This window comes from Brettanomyces bruxellensis, chromosome 6, assembly GCF_011074885.1.
Source record: "Brettanomyces bruxellensis chromosome 6, complete sequence".
NCBI lineage: Eukaryota > Fungi > Ascomycota > Pichiomycetes > Pichiales > Pichiaceae > Brettanomyces > Brettanomyces bruxellensis.
Genome location: NC_054687.1, coordinates 369639 through 394216, shown reverse-complemented (window position 1 = coordinate 394216; position 24578 = coordinate 369639). Strand labels below are relative to the sequence as shown.

General features: G+C 41.6%; 11 protein-coding genes and 1 non-coding gene across 12 annotated transcripts; 5 read left to right on the top strand and 7 right to left on the bottom strand.

Moving 5' to 3' along the window:
• Positions 1 to 643: 643 nt before the first annotated feature.
• Positions 644 to 1015, bottom strand: BRETT_003618 (uncharacterized protein; the record flags this gene model as incomplete). Its single annotated transcript, XM_041282124.1, has 1 exon — positions 644 to 1015. One exon carries the CDS (start codon positions 1013 to 1015, stop codon positions 644 to 646), a length of 372 nt encoding a protein of 123 aa, XP_041135963.1.
• A 312-nt stretch (positions 1016 to 1327) lies between these two features.
• Positions 1328 to 1995, top strand: BRETT_003617 (uncharacterized protein; the record flags this gene model as incomplete). Its single annotated transcript, XM_041282123.1, has 2 exons — positions 1328 to 1478; positions 1544 to 1995. 2 exons carry the CDS (start codon positions 1328 to 1330, stop codon positions 1993 to 1995), a joined length of 603 nt encoding a protein of 200 aa, XP_041135962.1.
• A 185-nt stretch (positions 1996 to 2180) lies between these two features.
• On the bottom strand, positions 2181 to 2513 carry BRETT_003616 (uncharacterized protein; the record flags this gene model as incomplete). Its single annotated transcript, XM_041282122.1, has 1 exon — positions 2181 to 2513. One exon carries the CDS (start codon positions 2511 to 2513, stop codon positions 2181 to 2183), a length of 333 nt encoding a protein of 110 aa, XP_041135961.1.
• A 248-nt stretch (positions 2514 to 2761) lies between these two features.
• BRETT_003615 lies at positions 2762 to 2843 on the top strand. The gene has a single exon. It is a non-coding gene; the product is annotated as a tRNA-Leu (tRNA).
• Positions 2844 to 4633: 1790 nt separating this feature from the next.
• BRETT_003614 (uncharacterized protein) lies at positions 4634 to 8711 on the top strand (the record flags this gene model as incomplete). The annotated part of the gene is made up of 3 exons (XM_041282121.1): positions 4634 to 4826; positions 4914 to 5016; positions 5048 to 8711. The coding sequence occupies 3 exons, from the start codon at positions 4634 to 4636 to the stop codon at positions 8709 to 8711; spliced, it is 3960 nt and encodes a 1319-aa protein (XP_041135960.1).
• Positions 8712 to 9071: 360 nt separating this feature from the next.
• On the bottom strand, positions 9072 to 16246 carry BRETT_003613 (uncharacterized protein; the record flags this gene model as incomplete). The annotated part of the gene is made up of 3 exons (XM_041282120.1): positions 9072 to 11003; positions 11035 to 13090; positions 13113 to 16246. The coding sequence occupies 3 exons, from the start codon at positions 16244 to 16246 to the stop codon at positions 9072 to 9074; spliced, it is 7122 nt and encodes a 2373-aa protein (XP_041135959.1).
• A 1164-nt stretch (positions 16247 to 17410) lies between these two features.
• Positions 17411 to 17947, top strand: BRETT_003612 (uncharacterized protein; the record flags this gene model as incomplete). The annotated part of the gene is made up of 1 exon (XM_041282119.1): positions 17411 to 17947. One exon carries the CDS (start codon positions 17411 to 17413, stop codon positions 17945 to 17947), a length of 537 nt encoding a protein of 178 aa, XP_041135958.1.
• Positions 17948 to 18288: 341 nt separating this feature from the next.
• On the bottom strand, positions 18289 to 18669 carry BRETT_003611 (uncharacterized protein; the record flags this gene model as incomplete). Its single annotated transcript, XM_041282118.1, has 1 exon — positions 18289 to 18669. One exon carries the CDS (start codon positions 18667 to 18669, stop codon positions 18289 to 18291), a length of 381 nt encoding a protein of 126 aa, XP_041135957.1.
• A 751-nt stretch (positions 18670 to 19420) lies between these two features.
• On the bottom strand, positions 19421 to 20677 carry BRETT_003610 (uncharacterized protein; the record flags this gene model as incomplete). The annotated part of the gene is made up of 1 exon (XM_041282117.1): positions 19421 to 20677. The coding sequence occupies one exon, from the start codon at positions 20675 to 20677 to the stop codon at positions 19421 to 19423; it is 1257 nt and encodes a 418-aa protein (XP_041135956.1).
• Positions 20678 to 21054: 377 nt separating this feature from the next.
• BRETT_003609 (uncharacterized protein) lies at positions 21055 to 21600 on the top strand (the record flags this gene model as incomplete). The annotated part of the gene is made up of 1 exon (XM_041282116.1): positions 21055 to 21600. The coding sequence occupies one exon, from the start codon at positions 21055 to 21057 to the stop codon at positions 21598 to 21600; it is 546 nt and encodes a 181-aa protein (XP_041135955.1).
• A 20-nt stretch (positions 21601 to 21620) lies between these two features.
• BRETT_003608 (uncharacterized protein) lies at positions 21621 to 23111 on the bottom strand (the record flags this gene model as incomplete). Its single annotated transcript, XM_041282115.1, has 1 exon — positions 21621 to 23111. The coding sequence occupies one exon, from the start codon at positions 23109 to 23111 to the stop codon at positions 21621 to 21623; it is 1491 nt and encodes a 496-aa protein (XP_041135954.1).
• A 224-nt stretch (positions 23112 to 23335) lies between these two features.
• On the bottom strand, positions 23336 to 24304 carry BRETT_003607 (uncharacterized protein; the record flags this gene model as incomplete). The annotated part of the gene is made up of 1 exon (XM_041282114.1): positions 23336 to 24304. One exon carries the CDS (start codon positions 24302 to 24304, stop codon positions 23336 to 23338), a length of 969 nt encoding a protein of 322 aa, XP_041135953.1.
• Between the last annotated feature and the right edge of the window lie 274 nt (positions 24305 to 24578).

Sequence of the window (24578 nt, the reverse complement as noted above, 5' to 3'; positions counted from 1 at the left end):
AGGCTTTTCTAATGATACTATCTATGTTCAACAATGCGATTTGATATGGCGTTATCTAATATGTAAAACGCAAATAGAGCTCGACTCGATTCTGTAAAAAAAATCGATTTGTACTGTTGTGAACCGCACACTACTTTGAAAATTAATTATTAGGGGTTGGTTATCTCTGAACTCTATTGTGCATCAACAAATGCTAACTAAGAATAGATTTGCTTGGCATTCCACGACCTTCCACATTCAGTCTTCAAATACACATTAGTATCTCAATTTTCTTAACCATCATTTGACAGAACCTGTCACTTGATTATTCAGCCATGATAGTAATACAATGTTAACGTGCATTCATTCATTTAATCGTGCTTGGTGCTTATTTGTGCACTAGCACTTTCGTATGTACATGTATATATGATAAATCTAAACCACATTAGACAGAAAACTGATCTTCTAGAATCAAAAGATAATTCGAAAGGTGCACCGTATGTAAGCATTAATTTCAGCCAATATTATATCCATTTCTGTATTATCACTTTTGTGACCAACTTTATCCCTTCTAAAATAACAACAATAACTGAAGATTTCGACATACCTGCCAATCCTTTTCCGGCTTTTGCAAATTGAATAATAATTTCATGGTAATATCTATTCATTTTTTACTGTCTTGAGAATCATCGTTCACGACGCTTAAGGTCTCGTCTCTTAAAATTGCTTCTTGATCTTCCTTTGAGAGTATTCCTGCCTTTTTCATCTTTTCCTCGATGAACTTATCCCTTTCTTCATCAACGTATTTCTTTTGTCTGCGGCCATCAATGCAATTTCTCATCTCTTTCCCTTCCTTTTTGCACTTGAACCAGACACCCAAACCCGCCGTTTGCTCACATTCAGCAAATTTCTTAACGTACTCATTACAATATTTCCAGGCGCTATCTCTCCAATTATTAAACACCTGCTTTTCTTCTTTTGGACTAAGCAGCCACACAGGAGGTTTTTTTTCTTCTCTGTTATATTCTGCCCCCATTCTATAAATAAATCAGCAAGCTTTGTATAAGCCACTAGATAGCTTGATGTTCTAGACTTGATTTGCCTAAATCGTGTAGATAACGATAGCAGAGAAAATCAACTCTTAACTTCACAGCCAGCGCAAAGCTAGTTTTTAATTTATATTTAATTTCATTTTATTTTGATTTATTTTATTTTATTTTGTTTCCGTGATTTTCTTGATCGCGGAGTGTTTACATACTATACACGTACGCTCTCTCTAGAACAATTGTGTTAGCCTGTACTTCTATTTTGCTTTTGATTATTTACCAACAAGATTTTAAAGGGCGAAATGGATGCACTGAAATCAGCGGTGCTTGAAACTCGTGCCAGTTTTGATATACAAAATGATCTTAAGCTTCTGGACAATATAGGCAGCAATCTACAACATTTAAATTCACTTCAAAGTTCCGATCTCAAAGAAAAAAAGGACGAAATCAATGGTAAGTTGCTCTCAAATGGGCTGAAAATGAACAACAAAGAATAAATAAAACTAACACTACTAAAGATTTGAAAAAAAAATTGAAGACGCTGTCTGACACAATAAGTGAGCTTAAACTATCGCCAAAACTCAAAAAGGCTAAAAACGATCTCATAGAACTTGAAAACCAAATGTTCAAAATTGCTAACGGTTTAACAAAGTTGAACATGGAAATAAACTCATTAAAATTGACGTATAATCAAGATCTTAAGCAGTTAGATGATCTTGAAGATCAAATACAAGGCTTGAAAGTAGGCTTCAAATCAAAGTTGGCTGAAAGCTCTGCCGAACCGGATGAGGTTTCTGAGAAATCAAAGTTGATCAAACTCCGACTTTATGAATCATTAGGCTTGAAGTTAGACTCTGGAAGTAAGGAAATACTTGTGCTCAACAAGCAGGAAAATAAGACGAGCGTTCTAAAGGTGGATGATAGCTACAGTGAGTACTTCATTTCGAACTACGTCTGGAATAACATATGACATTTTTTTCTAGATTCTTTTTTCAGCTGTATATTAGTCTAGATGTATAATCATAGCCAAATTTATTTAGGACCGGTGCAAACTACAGAGAGCGGCTCACGGTAAATCAATATAAATCATCAGTAAAGTAAAAGTTCATTTGAATATATTTATATATACAAGTACAAACGTACAATATCATACAGTTAGAAGTTCTTTGGATTTTTTCTCAGCGAGATCTTTGTCCACTTAGGAACAAAATGAATAGCTTTTCTATATCCTTTTGAATGCTTGTCAAAAACGGTATATTTGTCTTTTGGTTCCATGTCCTTCTCCTTTGGAAATTCGAACATAAGATGATCAATGGATTTGGCACTCATTCCGTTGCTCTTCATCCCTTCATATAAATTTTCAATGTTTTCATCCACTTGCTGCAGTCTCTTTCTCTGTCTAAACTTTTGAGTTTTTGAAAGCCTCCAAGGTCTTTTCCAGAGCAAACTGCCCATATCCACCATAGTTGCTCTAAAAGGCCCAAGCATTTTCTTATAACTGGTAATCCTTGCAAATATTCAAATGTACAGAATATTGGACTGTTCTGAATAAATGGAAACCGTTCACAGATGTCTAAGAGCACTGTTGACTGCACCCTCTTACTTTTTGAAGCCGCGGAATATTTTCACAATTTCGAGAAAAAATAGCAAATTTCTCAATCTTCGGCCAGTCGATCGACGCATTTTGGAAGCTGAACCTTTTCAAAGAAGAGTGAAGACTCACTATTTTTGTGTTTGTGGGTTTGGCCGAGTGGTCTAAGGCGTCACGTTTAGGCCGTGATATCGTAAGATGCGAGAGTTCGAACCTCTCAGCTCACAGAGATGTAGTAACACGATCTTTTTTTTTCCTTCCAGAATGTTGATGGTATTTAGCTGAAACACCAGCATTCCTTTGGATAGGTGAAGTGGGGGATTGGGATAAGTATTTGTACATTTTAGCTAAGGAGCTGCAGCCGCACATCTAGGAAAAACTGTACGAGAAAGAGAAGAAAGCCGGGAAAAACATTTATTTGGTTTCATTCGCTAAAAGATTTCTGATTTCATTAAAATTTCTTTCTTTAGTTGGAAAAACCAAGTACTCAAGCTCGGGGTTGCCGGAAAGAAATTTACACACGGAATGAAGAACTTGTTTGGATATAAAAATCACAGTTCCTGTTGCTTTTGTTTTCGCTTCGAAATGATATGCTTTAAGAGGAAAGACTTCCAGAGAGTAGGGAATTAGTGGGAGGTTATAATAAAATTTCAGTTACGTAATGCTATTTGGAGCGATTTATTGTTGAATTATTTTTTATGATATGTATTTGTAATGCAAATAATATGAAAGTATCGTAGAGAGGATTGCAGGTTGCGGCATTATTCAGATGCGAAAATTTCATAAGCTTATTCATTATATTTTCAAAATTGAAGGGATAGATAGATACCTTTCGAATCCTATGTCACTCACTTGGCGAGAGTTCGTATAACATGTGCACTATCCACAATAATGCAACTACTCAATACTACTTTTATGTTTTTTCTTGGTATTTAAAATTGATCAGTAATGACTTTTTAATTTCAGGCACGTTTGAAGTTGATGAAAACTAAAACAAAAATTGAAGTACTAGTCGTCATTGCAACTGAATGAATCGACTGAGCGAACAACCCTGTCTTTCACAAATTTTTTTATCGTTTGTTCATCGTTTCGCTTGCCAAATACCATTACGTAATCCCCTTGTGACTCTCATTTCTACGCCGTACCATCTATCCCATGAGGCAAACCAAAACAACAGTATAAGGAAACAAACTTTACGGAAAATAAAAAATGAACGGTTCTGATCAATCAAAAGAAATACTTGCATATATATGTTAGCAAGAAACCCGATTGAGGTATTTAGCACCACTTTTAAATAGGTTTCTAATAATATACTTTTGATCTCCGTAGCTCATTCACTGAAGTCTGACACTCAAGCACAAATTTTTTGTACCATAAAATTAAATTTTTTTTTTTTGACAGAGATGGTGAAGAACTTCCTTCCCCTTCCCCAGACATTAAAAATTGGGCCCAAGTTTTAGACTTTGGAGGCAACATTTCAATCGTAGCATTACAGGTATATTTTTTTGGCAAATATCCTTTCATTTTAACAGATTCTATTAGAACCAGTAATTAGCATCAGGAGCAGAACCGGCTATAGAATTTGTCTGTCGTTATACCATTTTTTGCAGCGCCTTCTGCATTTTTTTTCTTCCTTAATTTACAGATATTCATCATAGCAGGGCGACTTGTTTCTCTAGCTTTGGACAACTAGTTCTTTTTTTCAGCACTGGATTTGGGCTCACAGTCAAGCATCAGGCTCACAACCTACGAGACACGGATCTACTAGGCACATTCCCTTAATATTAGTTACACGGGTGATACTTTTTGAAACATTCCTTAAGTTTACTCGTTCATTACTTTCCGGGAAAGAAGCTATTAAAGCACACATTTTCAGCGGCGCCCGATTTCCATTACAAACCGTGCAACGTGAAACTGGTAGATAGGAGTGTCGTATCTATTACAATTTACTTGCATTGAAGAGACATAAGAAGAGAACAGACACTGGATTGATATTATTGCATCATTTACAGCAAGCATGGATTCGTCGTCCCACAGTTCATTCTTTGGGTTCAACAATCAGCCACAGGGGGATCTACCATCGAAGCATGATGGATCTTCCGCGAATGGGCAGCAGAATGAGCCGACCACAGTTCAGACGATAGGTGACAAGCCAAGGACAATTCACGTGGCACACCGGCGTTCGCCAAGTGAACTAACAACATTAATGCGTATGTACAGAAGAGATTATTAATTTTCTCAGCTTTTATTATATTACGAACGAAAATACTAACATGCACCTTTCTGGTTTATTATAGTGGAGCAGCTTAATCTTCAGAGACAGCTCGAGATAGTGCAGCAGCAGCAACAGCAGATTCTACAGCAGCAGCAGCAGCTTTCGCAGCAGGCAGGCATGGGGGGGTTCGAGAAGCGGCCTTGGTGGAGCTTCAAGAAATTCATTCGAGGGAAATTCGAGAAATGCACTTGATGGAAACTCAAGAAACACTCTTGGCCTCCAGGGAACGGCATCAGGCACTCTTGGCCTGCAAGGGCTCACGCTTACGTCAGCATCAAACGCCTCATATCTCTCTGGAGCCCACAGACGGTCTTCAAGCTCCACAGCCTTGCCGTCTGGCCAGGAATTCACGTTTGGCAACCATTTGCACAAGCGGACCCAGTCGTCGGCCTCGTACCGCGGGTCACCGGAGGTCTTAGAGGAGGGGAGATTACAACTTTCCGGCCACGCGAGATCGCACTCTCGGTCGCAGTCACAGTCTCCTTCTTTCCATTCATTCAAGTCCCCACAGTTTCCGGCTGGAATGGGGCATGCCCGGCGGCATTCGTTGGGCATTACGGAGGCCCGGAGAGCGGCAGCAGAAGCCCAGGCACAGAGAGTGCATTCTCCATCGAAACTGGGCCGGCGGGCGGGCTTTGGGCTCGTTTCTCCACTTTCTCCACCATCTTTAACTGTTACCCCGGCTCAAAACTCTACTCAGGGTCTTGCACCTCCTCCTCCAGGCCTTTCAGCACCGCCTGGCCTGAATGAAAGCCAGTCTTTCAAGTTTCCGGCGGCATCTTCGTCGTCTCCGCAGCGTGGATTCCAGTTTCCAGCGTCCCAGCCCGGTTCCAGCGGAGTCTCGGCTCTTGGCCCACCACAGCCGTCGTTTGCCGAGCAATCTGGCGGTTATTCTGGCCACAGGAGGCTTGGATCAGCTTCCAGCATGAATTCCGCCTCTGGATTCAGTCTGGGCCACCACAGAAAGCAGGGATCGTATGGAGGGTCTGCGTCATCCATCACACAGTTCCAAAACGGGCAGAGAAAGTCGCTGTTTGCCCCATATTTGCCGCAAAACTCGCTTCCTGAGCTCATTGGTGAGGGAAGACTCGTGACGGGCACTTTAAGGGTGAATAAGAAGAACCGGAGTGATGCTTACGTGTCTACAAACGGGCTTCTAGACGCGGATATCTTCATCTGCGGGTCTAAGGACCGTAACAGGGCGCTTGAAGGTGATCTGGTTGCAGTTGAGCTTCTTGTGGTGGACGAGGTGTGGACGTCAAAGCGTGAGAAGGAGGAAAAAAAGCGAATCAAGGACTACAAGGAGTGGGCCGAGGGAAACCGGAAGAAGGGCGCGGGTTCGAACCCGGCCCTGCCCATCACAGACTCCCACAATGATGCAACCGAGAGCGAGAAGTTGCACAGCCATGATTCAACCGGCCAGCCTTTGAACCGGAAGGGATCTCTAAAGCAGAGACCTACGCAAAAGAAAAACGACGATGTCGAGGTGGAGGGCCAGTCGCTTTTGCTGGCTGAGGAGGAGGAAATCAGCGATGTGCAAAAGCCGTTGTATGCAGGGCACATTGTGGCAGTGATTGATCGAATTCCAGGTCAGCTCTTCTCTGGCACTTTGGGGCTTCTTCGGCCATCCCAAGCTTCCAAGGAGAATAAAAACGGCAAGTACGCCAAGAGAAACGGCGGCAAGGGGGGCCGGCCGAAAATCATCTGGTTTAAGCCCACAGACAAGAAGGTGCCTCTCATTGCGATCCCAACTGAGCAGGCTCCAAAAGACTTTGTGGAAAACCATGAAACATACGCGGACCAGATCTTTGTCGCCTCTATTAAGCGGTGGCCAATCACATCCTTGCATCCATTCGGCACACTAGTGAGTCTTTTGGGCCCAATCGACGACCCACAGGTCGAAGTCACAAGCATTTTGCGCGACAACAATTTCCAGGGAAACGAGTACCCGGACAGAGCTGTCGACAGATGCCTATCTGAGCTTCCCCGGGTCGAAGACGGGCTTTCCGGTCGCAGGGACTTGCTTTCCGAGTATGTTCTTGCCTTTAGCCAGAATGGTGTGGTTTCTGAAGCTGCCATGCACGTCAAGGTGGCTCGGAACAACCGTATTGAGCTCGGTGTGCACATTGCAGATGTGACATACTTTGTTGGCCGGAACTCCGGCCTGGACAAGCGGGCAAGAAAGAGATCTCACGGTGTTGCACTTCCTCAAAAAACAGTTGGTCTTTTCCCCGACGATGTTTCTCAGGCCTTCTCGTTTGACGCCAACAAGACCAGTCTTGCCTTGAGTGTTGTGTTCGAGATCAGCTCTGCCACCTTTGAGATCCAGGATGTTTGGATGGGCCAGACTGTCGTGAAGCCCGCCCAAAAAGTGAGCTACGAGGAGATGGACGAGATTTTGGGAGGTGAGAAGAGGGCAGAAGGTGAGGGTCGACAATCCGGCAAGAAAGAGGATGGCCAACTATCCGGCAATGGTGGAGATAGCCAGTCATCAGGCACCAACAACGCCCAACAACCAAACAAGAATCCTCCATCTGCTGCCGCAGGTTATGTTGCCACTCTCCAACTCATCTCGGACAGGCTTCGCAAAAAGAGACTCGGCAACCCTGGCCTTAATGCTGACGTGTCCACACCTCTTCTTGACAGGTTGGATGACGAAAGCGTTCGTCCTTCTCTCAACATATACACGGAGGATAAGGCGAGTGAAGTTCTAGCAGAGATCTTCCATGCAGTCAATGCTGCAGTAGCTCAAAAGATTCATTCTGGGCTCGGATCGCGAGCCTTACTGCGCAAATACCCTATGCCAACAGTCTCGAAGTTCGAGGCTCACTTGGCGAAAATTGAGCGTCTGGGTGTGAAACTTGATACCACGAACTCGGTCACATTCCAGAACTCATTGCTCACTATCCAGGATCCCCTCAAGCGGTCTGCTGTGGAAACTATTCTTGCCAAATGCATGCCTAAGGGCCGGTATGTTGTTGCTGGTAGAAGTGACCAGAACTTGGGCCACTTCTTGTTCAACAGCCCAACTTACACTCACTTCACGTCTCCATTACGCAGGTATGCGGACCTCGTCGTCCACAGACAGTTGAAGTCCGTCGTTTGTGCAAACACCAACCCTGATGCTACTTCCTATGCCGAGTCCATCGACTCACTGAAGGTCACCTGTGACTACTGCAACTTCAAAAAAGACTGTGCCCGGGCCGCACAGGAGCAGGCCATCCATCTTTTGCTCTGCCAGACTGTTAATGACATGGGCCGGGAAACTGGCCAGATCTTGTGCACGGGTGTTGTTTTGCAGGTCTACGAGTCCTCGTTTGACGTTTATCTTCCAGAGTTTGGCATCGAGAAACGTGTACACGGAGATCAGTTACCTCTCCGGCGGGCCGAGTTTGACAAGACCCAGAGAATGCTTGAATTGTACTGGGAGCCTGGCGTTGATTCGGCTACGTACGTTCCTGAGGACGAAAATAATGCTCTTTCGTACAGGGCATCGATCAAAAATAAGTACAGGGCTCCTGCTCAGGCTGCTGCCAAGCATCAGGCGGAGACAAATGGTCAGTTGCTAAGTGCCGCAATGCTTCAGAGACTCCAAACTTTCCACCAACATGCACCTTCGTTGTTCCTTGCTCCAGGAGAAGGAAGTGCCAAAGGTTCTTTGGCTGCTTACATGAAGCTGTGTGTTACGAAGATGGACGGAGACGAGCATATCCAGCAGATAAAGGTTATGCAAAGGATCCCTGTTCTTTTGCGTGCGGAAATAGGTATGGCTTTACCATGCTTGACCGTCAGGACGCTCAATCCGTTTGTGGATGAGTAGAGGGCTGTAATTGAATCTAATAATTGACCGAAGGCTATCTCTCTTGGCTTCTTTCCTGCTCTGCATTGCTTTTACACTATTTCATTTGTCCTAGTTCATTTTATCTTATATTATTTCATCTTATTTTTTCTTTCCATATTTTGCGTTTGGCTTTCTCACATATCATTGATGATGCATTTCATTTTTTGCCTTTTTTCCCCCTCTCCCCATCTCTCCTTGATCCTCCACTATCTTTCTTACGTTTCACTAATACACACATCCAAAGTTCATGTCATAAATTATGCTCTCTTATATATACATACAAGTAAAAATCTACCTCTCTTAATGTAAACGCTATTGTTCCAAACAAAACTGTAACCGCTAATGGTTGTGTCTCGTCAAATGCCGCTTAAGACTACTCATCGAAGGAAAAGATGATCTCTGTCTCTGCAAAAAGCTTGAAGAGTCAGAAATAGAAGCCGTGCTTGTTGCTCTAGGCATTCTTCCGGATCGAAGAATACTCGTACGAGGTTGTTGATGCCGGAAAGACTGACTTCTTTCCAGTTGAAGCCGTTCGTCCAGGCTGAAATTCTCGTTATACTGATTCTCAGTATCTGCATCGCTATTCGTGTCGGCAATACTTTTCGCAATTAAATACTGTAGTGAGTTGAACCAGATGTTATGTCTCTGCCTGGTTGGGCACGTGATCTTGATAGAGTGGCGATCGTTCGAGTAAACAATTATGGATTTGTGGTACAAACCAGGTGGAAGAGGATTGTTATCATCGACCACCTTCACTTTAGCAATTGCCAACGCATGAATCTTGTTCTCGGATGGATCCGAGAGTGAAGGATTCGACGTAGACCAATAGAGTGTGAGCGAGTAAGGATGAATCCAGAAGTATCTTTCGTGTCTTGTTCCACTCACCGAAGAAACTAAAGGCCCTAATTTCCTGTAGTACTTGAAGAGATACTCTCCAATGATGGTCTGCGTTATTGCCGCCACCATTTCTTGTCTCGTGGATATCACCGTGTTGACCGTGTGCAAGGATGTAGCTCCAAGTCTGCTCTCCGTATCTGCAGCATCCTGCTTTGCAAGTTGCGATAATGCAAACGCTGGTGAGTTCACTGGTGGCTCTTGCGAAAGATGCAGCTTTCTCTTCAAAGCTGCTCTCCGTGAGCTTGACTGTTGGCCCAATGAGCCACGCTTTGCGGCCAAAGAAGAAGAAATAGATGTGGAGCCCGAAGATATAAGCGACACTCGTTCATCCTCTACCTTCTTACCGTTAACTCCATTCCTGTTTGCAGTCTTTTCCCTCTCCATCTCTTGCCACTCCGCAATACTATCTCTATTCATCTTATACCAGTCATGTGTCTTGGTCAACTTGACATAATAGCTCAAAGGAAGAACTACAACGGTAGCAGGATCCGGCTTTCTGCAAACAGTAGTTGCAACAAACTTGTCCTCGGGAATACAGAGTAAGTTCATCTTTCTTGCCGCTACGTTGATATCCTCAACTGTTGCCGGTGATCTTTGTCTCAAATCGGCAAGCTCCTGCTCTGAAATTAGTGCAAGACCATACTCTGCAGCCTTGATTGCAAGTTCTTGTGACGTTATCGTGCGAGGAGATGAAGCATTCTTCTTTGAAGCAGCCGTCTCCGAATTTTCAAACTGTAAACGCTGTTTCTCGAGCTGCTCTTTCAAAGAATCATACTCATTCTTCGGCACAAACTTCTCCGCAGCCTTTCTCTGTCTCTTTGCCGCTTCCTCCTGTGCTCCAAGTTCTTGCAACTCCACTGCCTTATTCTTGAGCTGAGTCTTTAGCTGTCCAATCTCCCGGTTACGATTCTCTAATTCTGGCTCATAAGACTTGATTGCCCTATCAAGCAACTGCTGGATGTGATTGTACTCCCGCTTTTGCTTCCTCAATTCAACCCTAAGTTCACCAATCTCCATCTGCAACTCTGAAGTGCCAGCTTTGGCTCTTGAAGCATCTTGGCGATTCGATTCAATGTACTTTTGAAGAACATCCAGTGCGTTAGACTTCGCTTTGAGTTCGGCGCGCACGGAGTCAAGTTGATCCGAAATCGATCCTCCAGGTCTAACATTTTCCTTGTCCTTGGCATCTTCCTGCATTCTTTTGATCTCAATCTCCAGATTCCGAACTTTCTCTGTAAGCAAGCTTTTTCTCTCCTCCAGCTCCTTCTTCTTCTGATCAAGTTGCATATCAACCGTGTCAATTTCCTCCATCGACAAATGTCTTCCTTTCTTCTTAATTCTAGAAAGAACTTCGTCATTCTCTATAATCTTTTGCTCGGTTGATGAAATTTCTTTGATGTTTCACATCCAAAAGCTTCCGGAGCTTTGAGATCTTCGTAAATGGCATACTTCCACTCTCAGCATTTCGAAGTTCTGCATCCTTTGCCTCTTCTGGATCAAGTGTTCCTTCAACTCTCCGCTCCAGCTGCTTCAAAGTTAGCTCCTTCTTCTTCAAATCAGTCTGTAATGCTTCCAGTTCATCTGCTCTACTCTTCATCTTTTCTGTGAGTATTCTGTTTTGCTCGTTAATAGCCTCCTCGCTTACAATGCTGGCCTCGTCACCGTTCTCACTCTTGTCAATCAGATTCTCTTTATTTTCAGACTTCAAGCTTATGAATTCACTGACCGAAAGAACCTTCATACCAAGGTTAGTTGCTTTCTCTTCGATGTACTCAACACTTGGAGATTCATATTTAGATGAAATTTTGGCCTGCTGCTCAGCGGCGGACTTCAACTCCGAAATTTCGCGCTTCAACTCCTCATCATCAACATCCTTACTCTTCAAGTTTTCTGCGTATTGCTTGAACTGGACACCCAACATTGACATCGCACCAAGCAAATTCTTAAACCGTTCAATGTCAATGGCAACACACCCAGATGGAATAGACGAGGCAGTCTTACTTAGAGAAACGTTCTTCTGCTCAAGATTAGACTTCTCATCTTCCAAAGATTTGAGCTCTCTTTTCAACCTCTTAAGTTCTTCCGACTGTTTTAAAATGTCACTATTCTTCTTCTCTAGATCTAGGTTCAATGCTGTAATTCTGTTTGCCTTCACAGTAAGCAAATTTTCGTTCGTTGCATTTTCTTTCTCCATCTTTTCCAATCCAACGTGTGCTTCATCTAGTTCTTTCTTCAACGAGTTGATCTCATTATGAGCAACGCCAAGATCTGCTTTGGCAGTACTGTACTCCTGGTTAAGTCTAGTTATAGCTGTGTTAAGTTGCTCAACAGCACTCTCCTTTTCTTGAGCTTTCTTCATAACGGCAGAATGTTCGGTGCTTGCAACAAGTGAAAGCCCCAAGAGTCCAGCTTTCTCCTCAAGGAACTTCTTTTCTGGCTTCTCCAAAATCTCGTGGGCAGTCTCATAGTCAGACTCAAGTTTCTCCAACTTCACCCGAAGCTTTTGATGCTCCCCGGTCAACTCCTCCAATTCAGATGTCTTCTCCTTCAATGCATCCATACACTTGGTTAGTTTCGAGCTGGTTGATTCCAAATCACAGCTCTTACCTTGAAGTTCGGCTTTCAAAGTTGCTAACTCAGTGATTTTAGTTTGCAACTGATTCTTTTTCAGCTCAAGCTCAGTTGATCCATTGCTGATTAATGCCTTCTGCTTTTCAAGCTCTGCATCTTGTGCACTCTTCAATTGTGAAAGTTCGTTCTGTTTCTGTTCCAAAAGCTTCTTCAACAAAACCGCCTCTTGGCTGTGGGCCTGCTTCACGGAATTTAGCTTCTCCTCTTTCTTCTGCAACTGATCTTCAAGAGCACTGATGTTCGACTTCAACTTAGAGTAATCACCGGTCGAAACATTTGCAATACCCACGAACTCGCACTTGCTTTGGATGTATTCTGGTGTTGGCTTGTCAAGCTTTTTCTGCAGATTTTTCACCTGTTCCTGAGCTTCTTTCAACTGCTTTTGCAACTTCTTAGATTGTGAAATACTTCTTGAGAACACCTTGCTCAAGCTGCTACTTCTTCTTGGGGATATATCCTTCTCAGAATCAATATTGATTGGATCCTCGGAAGCATCTTCAAACACGGACTCGTCGTCCCTGGATTCAGTAGAGGTTATTTTGCTAATCAACGCCAATCCCAATGCATCTGCATGCTGTTTAACGTATCCACTATCAGGTTTTTCATACGAACACTTCAATCTCGTTAAACTGTCATCCAATGTTGTATTGCGCTCCTTTAGGCGGTTCAATGTTTGTTGTAAGCCGTCAATCTCCTTCTGCTTCTCTTTCAAATCAGACTGTAAGGTCACAAGCTTGACTTCGCGCTCAGATAACGTATTGTTAACTGCAGAAAGCTGCTTTTGGGATTCATTAAATGCATTCGCTTTGAGTGCAATCTTCTTTCTCAATCTCTGAATGCTGCGTCTTCAACTGAGAACTCTCCTCCTTGGCTTGCTCAACTTCATTCTTCAAGTTGCTGCAAGTCTTTTCACTCTCCTCAAGTTTCTTCCGCGTACTCTCGAGTTCCTCATTCTTATTATCATATTCGAGCTTAGGAATAGCAACCAATTGCAAGCCGACTGCCTTCTCCTTCAAATACTGGGCACTTGGCGCTTTGTGAACCTCTTTAAGCATCTTCAACTCATTCAAAACGTCAGTTTGCTTCTTGTTGGCTTCAGTTAGCTTCTTCTCTGATTGCACCGCCTTCTCCTTTAGTTCGCCGATCTGCAACTCGAGTGCTTGTTTCAACTTCTGCAAGACTGCCTTATCTTTAGAATCACCCCTCAATTTCTTTTGCTCTTCAAACGGAAGTGTTGAAAAGCCCAAGACACTTGCTTTGGATGTGAGATAAGACTCGTCTGGATTTTCGTATTTCTGCTTTAGTGCTGAAAGCTCCTTCTCTGTAGCAGAAAGCTTATCCGAAATTTTGTCTTTGATGGCACCTGCTTCCTTCTTGGTTTCACCCACCAAGTTCCAAAGTCTGGCGACTTCAGCCTCGTCCGTTTTAACCTCTTCCCTAAGCTTTTCAATTGTAGCCTTTAAACTGTCGACCTGTTCTTGTAAAGTATGGGCGGCCGAAGAATTCTCAACCACCTCTTTCTGAGCATCTTGTAGTTTCTTCTCGAGATCTCCCATCTCTGCCTCTTTATGTGAAAGAGTCTTCTGCAAACACTCAGCAGCATTTAGTTTCTTCTTCATCTCTTCCATTTCCGCTGTCTTATCGGAAAGTTTCTTCTCCAAATCCTCTGAGGCCTGTTTCCACTTATTTTCGAGGCTGTTCTTGAGATCATCTGCTTCTGCTTCCTTCTCAGAAAGTCTCTTTTGAAGAGTAGTGGCGGCTTCGCTCTGAGAGTCCTCCAACTTCTTCTGAAGAACACCAATCTGAACATCTTTCTCGGAAAGCTTCTTCTCGAGTATTGATGTTGCCTGCTCAAGCTTCTTTTCAAGATCGTTCTTCTCTGTTTGGCCGCTGGAAAGTTTCTCTTGCAAGTTTTGGGCTGCCTCCCTTTGTGAATCTTCCAGTTTCCTTCCAAGTTCCTCCTTCTCAGATTCTGTTTTCGAAAGTTTCTCCTGCAGATTCCGGATAGCCATATTGTTAGTTCTCTGCAAGCTTCTTCTAAGCTCCTCTTTCTCCGTCTCCTTCTTGGAAAGCTTTTCTTGCAAATTCTGGGCAGCCTCCTTTTCAGCCTCCTCCAGCTTCTCCTTAAGCTCTGCAACCTCCTTCTCCTTAGCGGAAAGCCTACTTCTCAAGTTAGAGACCTGGACTTCATACTCCTTGGCATCACGACTTTCCGTCTGTGTCTCCGCAGTTGATTTTATGTCTTCGACCTTATTCTTGGCCCGCTGAAGCTCGGTAGTCGTAGTTTCAAGCTCCTTCTTAAGCTTCTTGTACTCAGGAGAAGTCACGAGTCTCAAGCCTTGAACAGCCTTTTTCTTCAAAGGTGGAATCTTGACTGTTTTCTCTGCCTTACGTTTTTGCTGCTTCAGTAAACGCTCGTAGTCTCCACGGGCAAACGGAACCATGTCGAACTCGCCTATTGCATCCAATGACTGGCCATGTGGAATTGCAATCATACCCCAGTTTGCAAACGTAGAATTGTTCTTTGCCGGTTTCTTGCTTGGACTGCTCTCAAAGTCTCTCTGGCTGATATCCCGCTCCATAAGCTCGTCTGCCAAAGCTTTCTTGTCACCTTGCTGTAATCTCAACTGCTTCTCCTGCTTGTCATCTTCATCGTCATCATCATCATCATCACTATTGTCGTTTTTCACAAGTGCTGGAATGTGCCCAAGTTTTCCGGCGGTTGTTTTAGTCGTGGCGATTGATGTGTCTTCGAAATTCTCCCAGTCCCTCTCCAAATTCTCTCCCACGTTTTCTTTCACTGGAGAGGAAGAGCCGGATCCGCTTTGAAAAAGCTTTCTTTTCACAGATCTCGATCCTCTTGGTGAGCCGGTTGTTCTTGAGCCAATAGGAGTCGAGGTCATAGGAGAGGACATGGCAAGTGTCTTCAGAGTTGGCGAGGCAAGCTTTTTGGCATGGAATACTTTCTGCTTCTGAATATACTTCCTTAGCCGACCAATTGTCATTATTGCGTGCGAAAGATTTGCTCTTAGCGTTTCTCTGTCGAGCTCCTTGGCGTTGTCCACGGCCAAGTTGAGCTCTGTAGGCTCCGGCTCCATCAACATCGACGCGTCGTTATCAGTTGCCTCGTCGAAATTATCACCTAGACCCGCAAATGCATCTTTAAAGTTCATTGGTGCAACAACAGCGCCAGCCTTGGCCTTCAGCTCACCAACCTTCTTCTGGAGAGCATCATTTTCATCGTTGAGATCGCTGTTTCTCTGCCTCATGTCACTTGCCTGCTTTTTGAGCGTGTTGATTTTCTCATTACTCTGCTTCTCAAGCTCAATCTTTTGGGAACGCACACCTTCAAGTGTAGCCGTAGAGTCTGCCAACTGTGTTTCCAACGAGGATTTGGCCTTGCCCACCCTTTCAAGATCAATAAGTGCCTTTTCAAGCTTGTCCTTGGATTCGGAAAGCTTTGTCTCCAACTCCCAGATGCGATCACTCGACTGACTCTCTTTTTCGCTCAACTTTGTGTTCAGTAGCCCCAAGTTCGATGCCTGGTTTTTGAACTTGTCGCGCTCCTCCTTCAAAATCTCTACCTGAGTCTTGAACTGCTTGTTTTCATATGCCAAACGACGCGATTCCACAAGTAATCCATCACTCAAGTCACTAAGGAAATCCACTCTTTTGGGGCTGGTTGGTGATGCCAACTCTTTTGGGCCACGTCTGACTCTCCTCCTTATTATAGGCTCTTCATCTTCCTCCTCCTCATCGCCTTTTGTCGCATCTTCTCCTTCTGATTCACTCGAACTTTGATCTTCATTCAATATGTTTGTGCGTGGCCCTCTATTCCGCGACGGACTTTCCGACACCATGGCATGTGGCATACGCTTTAGCCGCTTCTGGAGCTCCGCAAACTGAGACTGCAAATCCCCCGCAGATCCCTCTGATCCGGCTGTATGCTTTTTACCACTTTTGCTCGGTGTGAACGGTAATGACATTCCGAATGATTAATATTCACCAAACGCTTTATTTTTCCTTCACTCTTCAGAGTAATCTTTGCTCTGGTTCTTGCTTCGTTTGTTTCACTTAAATATGTGTTGTCTACTTGGCTCCGATATGCTCTTTTCTGTATATTAATCCTCTTTAGTTTTTGCTGATCACTACAAAAGATGCACTCGGTTATCTCAAATGATCAATTATCCGCACTCAGAAATTCTGCCACTCTCAACACTGGTATCGATATGTATGTGGGGAAGTCTGTATGGCAGAAAAGCACGTTAATTATATTGTGTAGCTAATTTCAGTTGCAAACCGACATGCCATTACAATTCAGTTGATTTCACGATTTCCGCTCGCTTCCTCATGTAAATAATCAGGGAAGTTATAAATTCATTTACGGATTGAGAATTTTTTCTTGATCCATGCACTTGAGCGTTTCTTACCGGTTTGTGCACTTATCGAGTAAATCGTAAGCTTTTTTTTTTCCTGTTGTTTGTTTATTATTCTTGCGTGTTTATTTTTTAGAATTAGATATTGATTTTTGGCGCATTAATTTTTATTTTTATTTTAACGTTTGACATTTTGGTACTCCCGTAATACTTTTAATAAAATTGTAATTTTTTTTCGATCTTGTCATCGCCAACCGCCCCTTCTTATTCCCTTTGCCGGATTGTCGATGAAAATTCAAGTTCAACATTTTCACGTAACTAATCCTCTCATTTTCATATCTGCTACAAGAATCTTAATTTTATTTCATATGGTACTCTAGTATGTGCTGTATATACTTTATCCTTCACTTTTTACTTCTTCATGAAATTGAATCCTGTTAATGACAAACCCTTGAAAATATTTTGAATTACTTTAATTCCATGGAATTTTTCCACGCCTTTCTTTAGCACACCTTGAATGGTGTATGGATGTAACAAAAATTACAAATGACGTCTTGAAGTGTACGGCAAAAGTACGTTCTACATACCTTGAGCATGCTTCATTCTCCATTTTTAAACATTTAATACTGATTGATATATTTCATTTGTAATTTGCCCAAAACAAGAAGATACTATATAGCTGACTTCCACAATGGTAAGTTTGGAAAGGCTAGTCAAATTTCTTTTAAACGTTCTTGCCTACTAACACGTAGCTCACAGTTACGTCTAAGAAAAATGCAAAAGGAGCAGAAGAAAGGTGGTTCACCGCAGAAAACTGTATCAGTTGCATATATTCGTGCAAAAAGAGATCTCCAAGAGTATGAGGAAATTCCAGGAATCAGTATATATTACAGTGAATCCAACCCGATGCATATAAAGCTTACGGTAAGGCCAACGGAAGGATATTACGCGAATGGCATTTTCCACTTTGAGTGTCAAGTGCCCGAGGATTATCCAAACAGAGCACCGGAATTTAAATGTCTCGAACGCATTTATCACCCAAACATTGATCTCGAAGGTCACGTGTGCTTAAATATTCTCAGAAATGACTGGAAACCAACATTAACGCTAGGCCTTGTTTTTGCCGGTATTCTGCACCTATTTCTTCATCCTAACCCTAACGATCCTCTCAATAAGGATGCTGCTAACGATCTTTCTAAATATCCAGAGTCGTACGAGCATCATGTGCAGACTAGTATGCTAGGTGGATATGTTGGAGATCTCAAGTTTGATTCAGTCTGGGATTCGCATAAAAGAAGACCTTTCTATTAATGTAAATATCGAATCAACAAGAATTTTATACAGAGCATTGCTGTGTCGGCTTTGTGTTGATCACTGAGCTGACTCTTCCAGTTTGCTATTTTTCCATACATATTACATGTTCTCTACTAATATTTGTGTGTGTGATATTGTTATTCCATTATTTGCCATACCCTGTATAAAAATAAGTGATAGTCAATGTCACATTGGTAAAGTCTCCTATTTCAAACGGTAAACCAACCAGTGATGACCAGAATTGAAAAAGATAAAGAAAAAGAGAAGAAAGTCAAGAGCCTCTAAAGAAGAATTAGTTATTTGTGTCATTGTCCATGTTTCGCTATGGTTCATCCTCATCATAGTGCACGATGGCCCTGACCGCTAACTGCATCATCAGTATAGACTGTAGGAATAAACGGCGTATCCGGAATTGAATATGTGTCGTCTTCAGCATTATTTATATATGTCATCTCGCCTTCAATAATATTACCGCATCCGTTATTGCTAACATGGAGATTGTCAAAGATATAGCCTGATTCTGGAACGGAGTCATAGTCATATTGCGGTGGTTGGTTGTACATATCATAATATGATCTTTTCGGTTGGGTGTATGAACTGAAGTTTTTGGAGGCGTTAATTTTCTTCGAGTCACTCTCGCCTTTATTGAAAAGAGGCTTGGATGCCTTTGTTAGGCATTTTGATGCCATATTTAGAGCTGATAAAGCCTGAGGTGCCATTTCGCTACTCTGCTGGCTTTTCTTTTGATCTTCTGCGAAAGTAATTTTGAAAGTATGGGGACAGAAAATAGCTTTAGAGAAATGATAAAGTTCTGCCTTTTGTTATATAAGAATGAATTTAAAGGATGACTTGCGTAATCATATGTGTGTTCTGAAATAATATACAAGGAAATATGCCCTTTTTATAGTCTTGAAAGTTTGTATTAGTGTAGGTAGGAAAAGGCACATGTGGAAGAATCTTGAATTCATCCGGGAAAATGGGTCAGCCGCCGTCTCTCGGAGTTTCGGAGTCCCTTTTTCCCTTTTTGCTATTCAAAAAGTTTCTTATATGCATAATTCCACACCCCCTTTGCGATCCGGTAGCCATCCTGGTTAAACAGATTGCAGAAATCAGCTCTCCTTCAAATAAAACATTTTATTTTTTATCTGTTTATCCCGTTTCGCCTTCAACAATAAAAATTTTAAAATTAGATAGCACCCTCTGTAATAGAATTCTCAAAATTCAGTTACGAAAGTGTATCCTGATTTGCTTTGTTTGGCAAACAAAGGCCAAGAACTCCGGACCGGCTGTTCAGAAATTGGACTTTGTGATCCGTTACCCCGCATTTTTTATAGTATTGCTATTATTACYTTTTTTTTTTTTTCGGAGATATGCACCCAGTGTGCATATGTACTCATATTATTGCTTTTTGCACGTAAACTGAATCATCGATACAGACAATCGTTTGTAAATTACACAATTACGCACAACCTATTTTGAAAAATCTATGTCAAGAGCATTTTTAAACGTTCTTCCGTTTTTAGTTGATATTTTTCTTGCAAAAGCGGGAGTTTCGGCAAAGTATGTGCTTTTCCAGGCTTCCATAGTTTTAGAATCATAAGGTCCATATATTTTATCATCCCCCAGACTCCATTTAAATTCCCAATATGCATTATTGTTAGTAGTGTCGGTGAAATCTGACTGATCATCTTGGCTTATTGTGATGCTTTCTTCTTTCTGTGTATTTCTTCTTTTCTCTCTATCACGTTGCTTGTACTCTTCTCCGCAATCTTTTCTATATTCTCTTAAAAGCAATTCTCTTGGCTGTTCAAAGGCATTCTTAAATCCACGTTGGGAAAGCTGATAAGCGGAATCGGTTAGTCTAGATATTCTAGCTCTGAGCATTTTTTTCTCATTTCTTAGTTCCATATTACTTTCCTGACAACTTCCTTCTTTTGAGTTTATGAGTTTCTGCTTCTTTTTTAGCTTTTTGTCGATCTCTAATGATTTCTGGTGCAAATTCTGTAAAAGCTCCGATACCGTTTGTACTGGCTCTAGAAATTCCAATAACTGACCTATAAGTTGCCAATTTGTCGTTTTTATAGCTTTATTCTTCCTTTCTCTCTCCTGCTCTGCCAATCTAAGCTTAGCCTTTCTTTCTGCCTCACGAGCCTTTGTAATCTCATCTTTTTTTGCATGTAAAACCCATGAGTCTTCATCGGTATCGTCATTTTCCTGATCTCTTCTTCTCTTCATGTTATTTTGACTATCTAAATTCGAGTTAAACTCTTCAAATGAACCCTCTTCCTCCTCTTCATCCAAGTTAAATGCCTCAATTTTTGGCCCGCTTGCTCCTTTCACTATTTTTCTGTCAATTCTATTTAGTTCAGCGTTTTCTGGATTATTATAATACTTTATTATGGTTTCCCTTGTTTTACTGTCCAAAGCCTCAAAATCTTCTTCACTGCTTTGATCGATGACCACTTCTGACGACTGATAAGCTGAATCCTCGTCTTCCTTTTTGATGCTTTCGTTTAGCTGTTGTAAATACTGGCTACTGCTTTTATTTTCCTTTCCATTTCCATTTTCCGCACTACCTTCATCAGTGGACTGTTCTTCTCCATCAGAACTACTTTCTCCACTATCTGAGCCTGTCTCAGAGCTGTAGATATCATCTTTCACTTCCGTAAATCGCCTTCTCCGTAAATTGTTGGTATCTGCTAAAAGCAGGTCTTCGGTTGAGTTCATGAATTCTATTTAAGACTCAGCGATCCCAAAACTGACAATCCTTAAAAATACTTCAAAAAAAATATTGGATGCAGGGTATTCAAGGTTTCCCGATGGTGTTCTAAACTGGTAGAGTTCTGATCAACAAAGTTAGTAATTACGTCCATAGACCACTTGCATATAGGTAAATAAACAACGAAAGCAGCTTACCCGATAGATCCCCGATAGATCAGAAAAATAGTTGCGAGAAAAAAAAAATAAAAAAAACAGTACGGATAAATGAAAAAAGGCGCCTATGAGAATCAGTTGTATCCTCGTCCACTATAGCATTCACATTTACTATTTTCAAATAAAGTCTTTCTCTGAACTATATTACATATATATCCATACCTATTAGAATGATCTCAAACTCCACGAACGACATTTTTGACTCAGAGTTGCTTCTGAGACCAGAGGAGCATTTCTATAAGAAGGGGTACGAGGAAGGAAAATCACAACCAACTGAAGACGATCATAGAGAAGGAAAAGAGCTTGGCATACAAACAGGATTTCAGCGGTTTATAGTCGTAGGAGCATTACGAGAAATCGCTGAATTCTTGCATGAGCAAATTCTGGTGGCAAGAACCGCAAATCCCACGTCAGATTTTATAATATTGAACGGTAGAAAGAAAACCTATCTTAGATTGCAAAAGCAGGTTTCCGAAGTGATACAGCTACTTAATTCATTTATTGACTCTAAGAGTGGGCTTGTGGTAGCATCAAATTCTGATGAGGATGTAGAGAACTTCAGAAAGACTTTCAAGCAAGCCCGTGCAAAAATCAGGTCTCTCTGCTCAATAACAGGATACGGCAAAATGTACTCGGAAGTGGAAAAAAACTGTTTGCTTGTTGGGAAAAAGATTCCAGTTTCTGACATAAGTGGTACAACTGATGATTCCTGGTGATATTTTTGCTGCCGCTCAACCTAATATTGCAGGTAATTTTCAATCTTGAATCCAACATCGTTTGCTATTTGTCGAACTGCACTCCATTCCATATTTGTTCTCCACTTGGTTGCTCCCCCAATCGTGTCATGTGCACCCATCTTAATAAGCATTTTCAATGAGGTCAACGTCGATATATCGTTTTGAAGTTGTACATCATCTGCCAGCACCTGTCCCACATCAAATTCTGTTGCCACAGATCGCAAAATTGCCAGCATTCTCTCCAATGAAAATGGCTTTGGAGACATGAGCTTGGTACCCATAGTTTCATTTGAAGTGTTTGTCTTGCGACGCTTGTATCGCACCCTTCTGTTCGATCTGAGCTCTCTGTTTTTCGAAAAATTCACCATATCATACTTGGGGTCGGTAAAAGATGCTAAAAATGATGCAACAACGATATACTTCGTGCGCAATGGCAAGTCATATCGCGTTTTATTATTCTCATTAGCTTTCGTGGGGCTTTGAAGCTCTCTTGAAATGAACTTATCTCCCACTTTAATGCCATTCTCATCTGCTATTTTCGTCACTAGTCCGTATTCTGTCTGTAGAAGCCTTCTTTTACGCATGAACGTGGTTAAAACATCATTCACTCGCGGTTTAATCGATCCTCTTGCCTTAATTGGCTCATAAAATGCTGGCCAAAGTCTCCGGAGTGCAGGAATGATCATGTCAATATTATGGCCAAAATACGAGCCGTAAGTCTTCACGATATACTCCACAAAACTCCTGATAAAAATCTGAAGCTGTTTCTTGCTGATCTTCGCACTATCTAAATCTCTGTACACTGCCTCAAGCCATTCATCACTTACAAATTTTTTTCCTATTATGTTGTTTATCTGCTCTATAGTGTAACCTGTGAATTGAATAGTTGGAATCGACATGGTCGAAAGATTCAAGTAATCAGCCCGATTTACCACAAAGACAAAGCATATGCCCTGAAAAAGATCATCCTGCTCATGTAACCGCGTTAATGCACCACACAGCTCTCCTATTTGCTCGCTGATAAGCATTCTATCCACACGATCTAGCACAAAAAGTACTGTTTGAGATCGAACTTCTTTTACCTTATTCTCCAAGGCCGATCCAAATGTGTGCTTTAACACGTATGTAAAATTCGAAAGATTCTCACAGTGACTCATCTGCCGACTGCTATGTATACGCCTCCTGTATTCCGTATAATCAGGATCAACTTCAAGAATCTCTTCCATGAATTCAAGAACTTTCCTCAAAACCCGGCGTCTAGTCATGCAATAATCACATTTTATTTGCATCCACTTCACATCAAATTTCTTCCGAAGATAATTTGCGTATTTGATAACTGTGAATGTCTTTCCAGATGATTCTGGCCCCTCTACTATGATACCGGGAGCACATATGTTTGTATCCGGAACGATAAACGTGGAAAGTACTCCAAGTTCGTGATTTTTGTACGGATTCAAATTCCATATCTCATTCTCTCCAATTCCAGGCATCTTTTACTTTTCTAGCAAGCCTGTTGATTTGGTCTTGGTTGGTACTGTATATAAAATAGCAATTCTTAAATATGTATTTACTTTGTTTACACTTAGGTCGGTGCATGCACTGAATGCTTATATCCGCATTATCGTGAAAAAAAAAAAGTAGGATAAATGATATGCGATTTAATATCAATCGATCGACCTTTCATAGAGGTATTTTTTTTTATCCCTACACTCAATTAATTAGCAGTTATTCCCGAAGCTTTCGATTTCACCTTGGATAATGAAGGAGAGGCCGAACCCAAAGTGGATTTCTTGCTAGCCTCTGACAACTTTTCTGTTCTGTACTTCTCGTAATAAATCTCCTCTGTTGTATCTTTCAAATCTTGTAAGCATGCACCCAAAAGGCAAGTCCTCAAGAGTAAGAAATCGGAGTGAGAAGGATCATCCACCCTGACAATCCCGTGTGGCAATTTTCTCACCTTGTATTCCACATCGTCGATAATCTTTCTTTCAGTTCCAGAAACTATTGACATTGGAATTAAATCATTGATATTCACACCTGGCAGCATTTCCCCTATATCCTCAAATGATGCGGTAAAATCGTAGATAGGTATCTCCGCTTTCTTTAAGTCCCTCATAATGCACTTCCGATTCACTGCTTTTTCTACTTCTGTGAGAAGATCTCCTTTTGATATAACCGGAATAACGTTACATCTTTGTGAAAGTGCTTTCATGCATTGAATATCAAGGGGCCTCAATCCTTTACCAGTTGGTCTGATGAAATAAATCGCAGCATGGACTCTACTGTCACTAAATTGATGTGTCCTTTGAATTTTACATTCCTCCTTTAAGGCAGCCTCAAATTGATCATCAATATATTTCACAATCTTAGATGTGCACGTTGAATTATCAACGGAATCCCCGAATCCGGATGCTAGCACTATGTCCAAATTAATTTTTGTTCCACCTTCAAATATTGTTGTGCTGTACTTATCGATACTCAATTGCTTCTTCCCGTGAGCTTCATCTACTGGAATCACATCCTCATCACAAAGGGTGTTGATAAATGTTGATTTTCCGGTACCCATTTCTCCAACTACCATAATGCTCAACTGCAATCCTCTTCTAAGAAATTTACGTTGCCTAATTTCTTCTGCTGTTATCTGCAAGTAGATAGGATACTTTGTTAGTATTTTGTTTTCCATCGTTACTTGTATGTTCTTTATTTAATTCTGTTTACTTACAGTTCCAAATCTAGCTGAACGGCTCATTTTAGAATATTTATGCCCAATATGATTTGATTTATGATGATTATGTTTTTCTAATTTATTTATATATATGTTCTTTTGTAAAGATATTTAGCTCCTTAAATAGTTGCAAAAAACGCGAGGGGAATCCTCTTGTCTTCACTCCATGCATTTCAAAAAGATATTTTCCTTAAACGGCGGAAATCCTTCCTCCCATTTCATGCATTCTTAG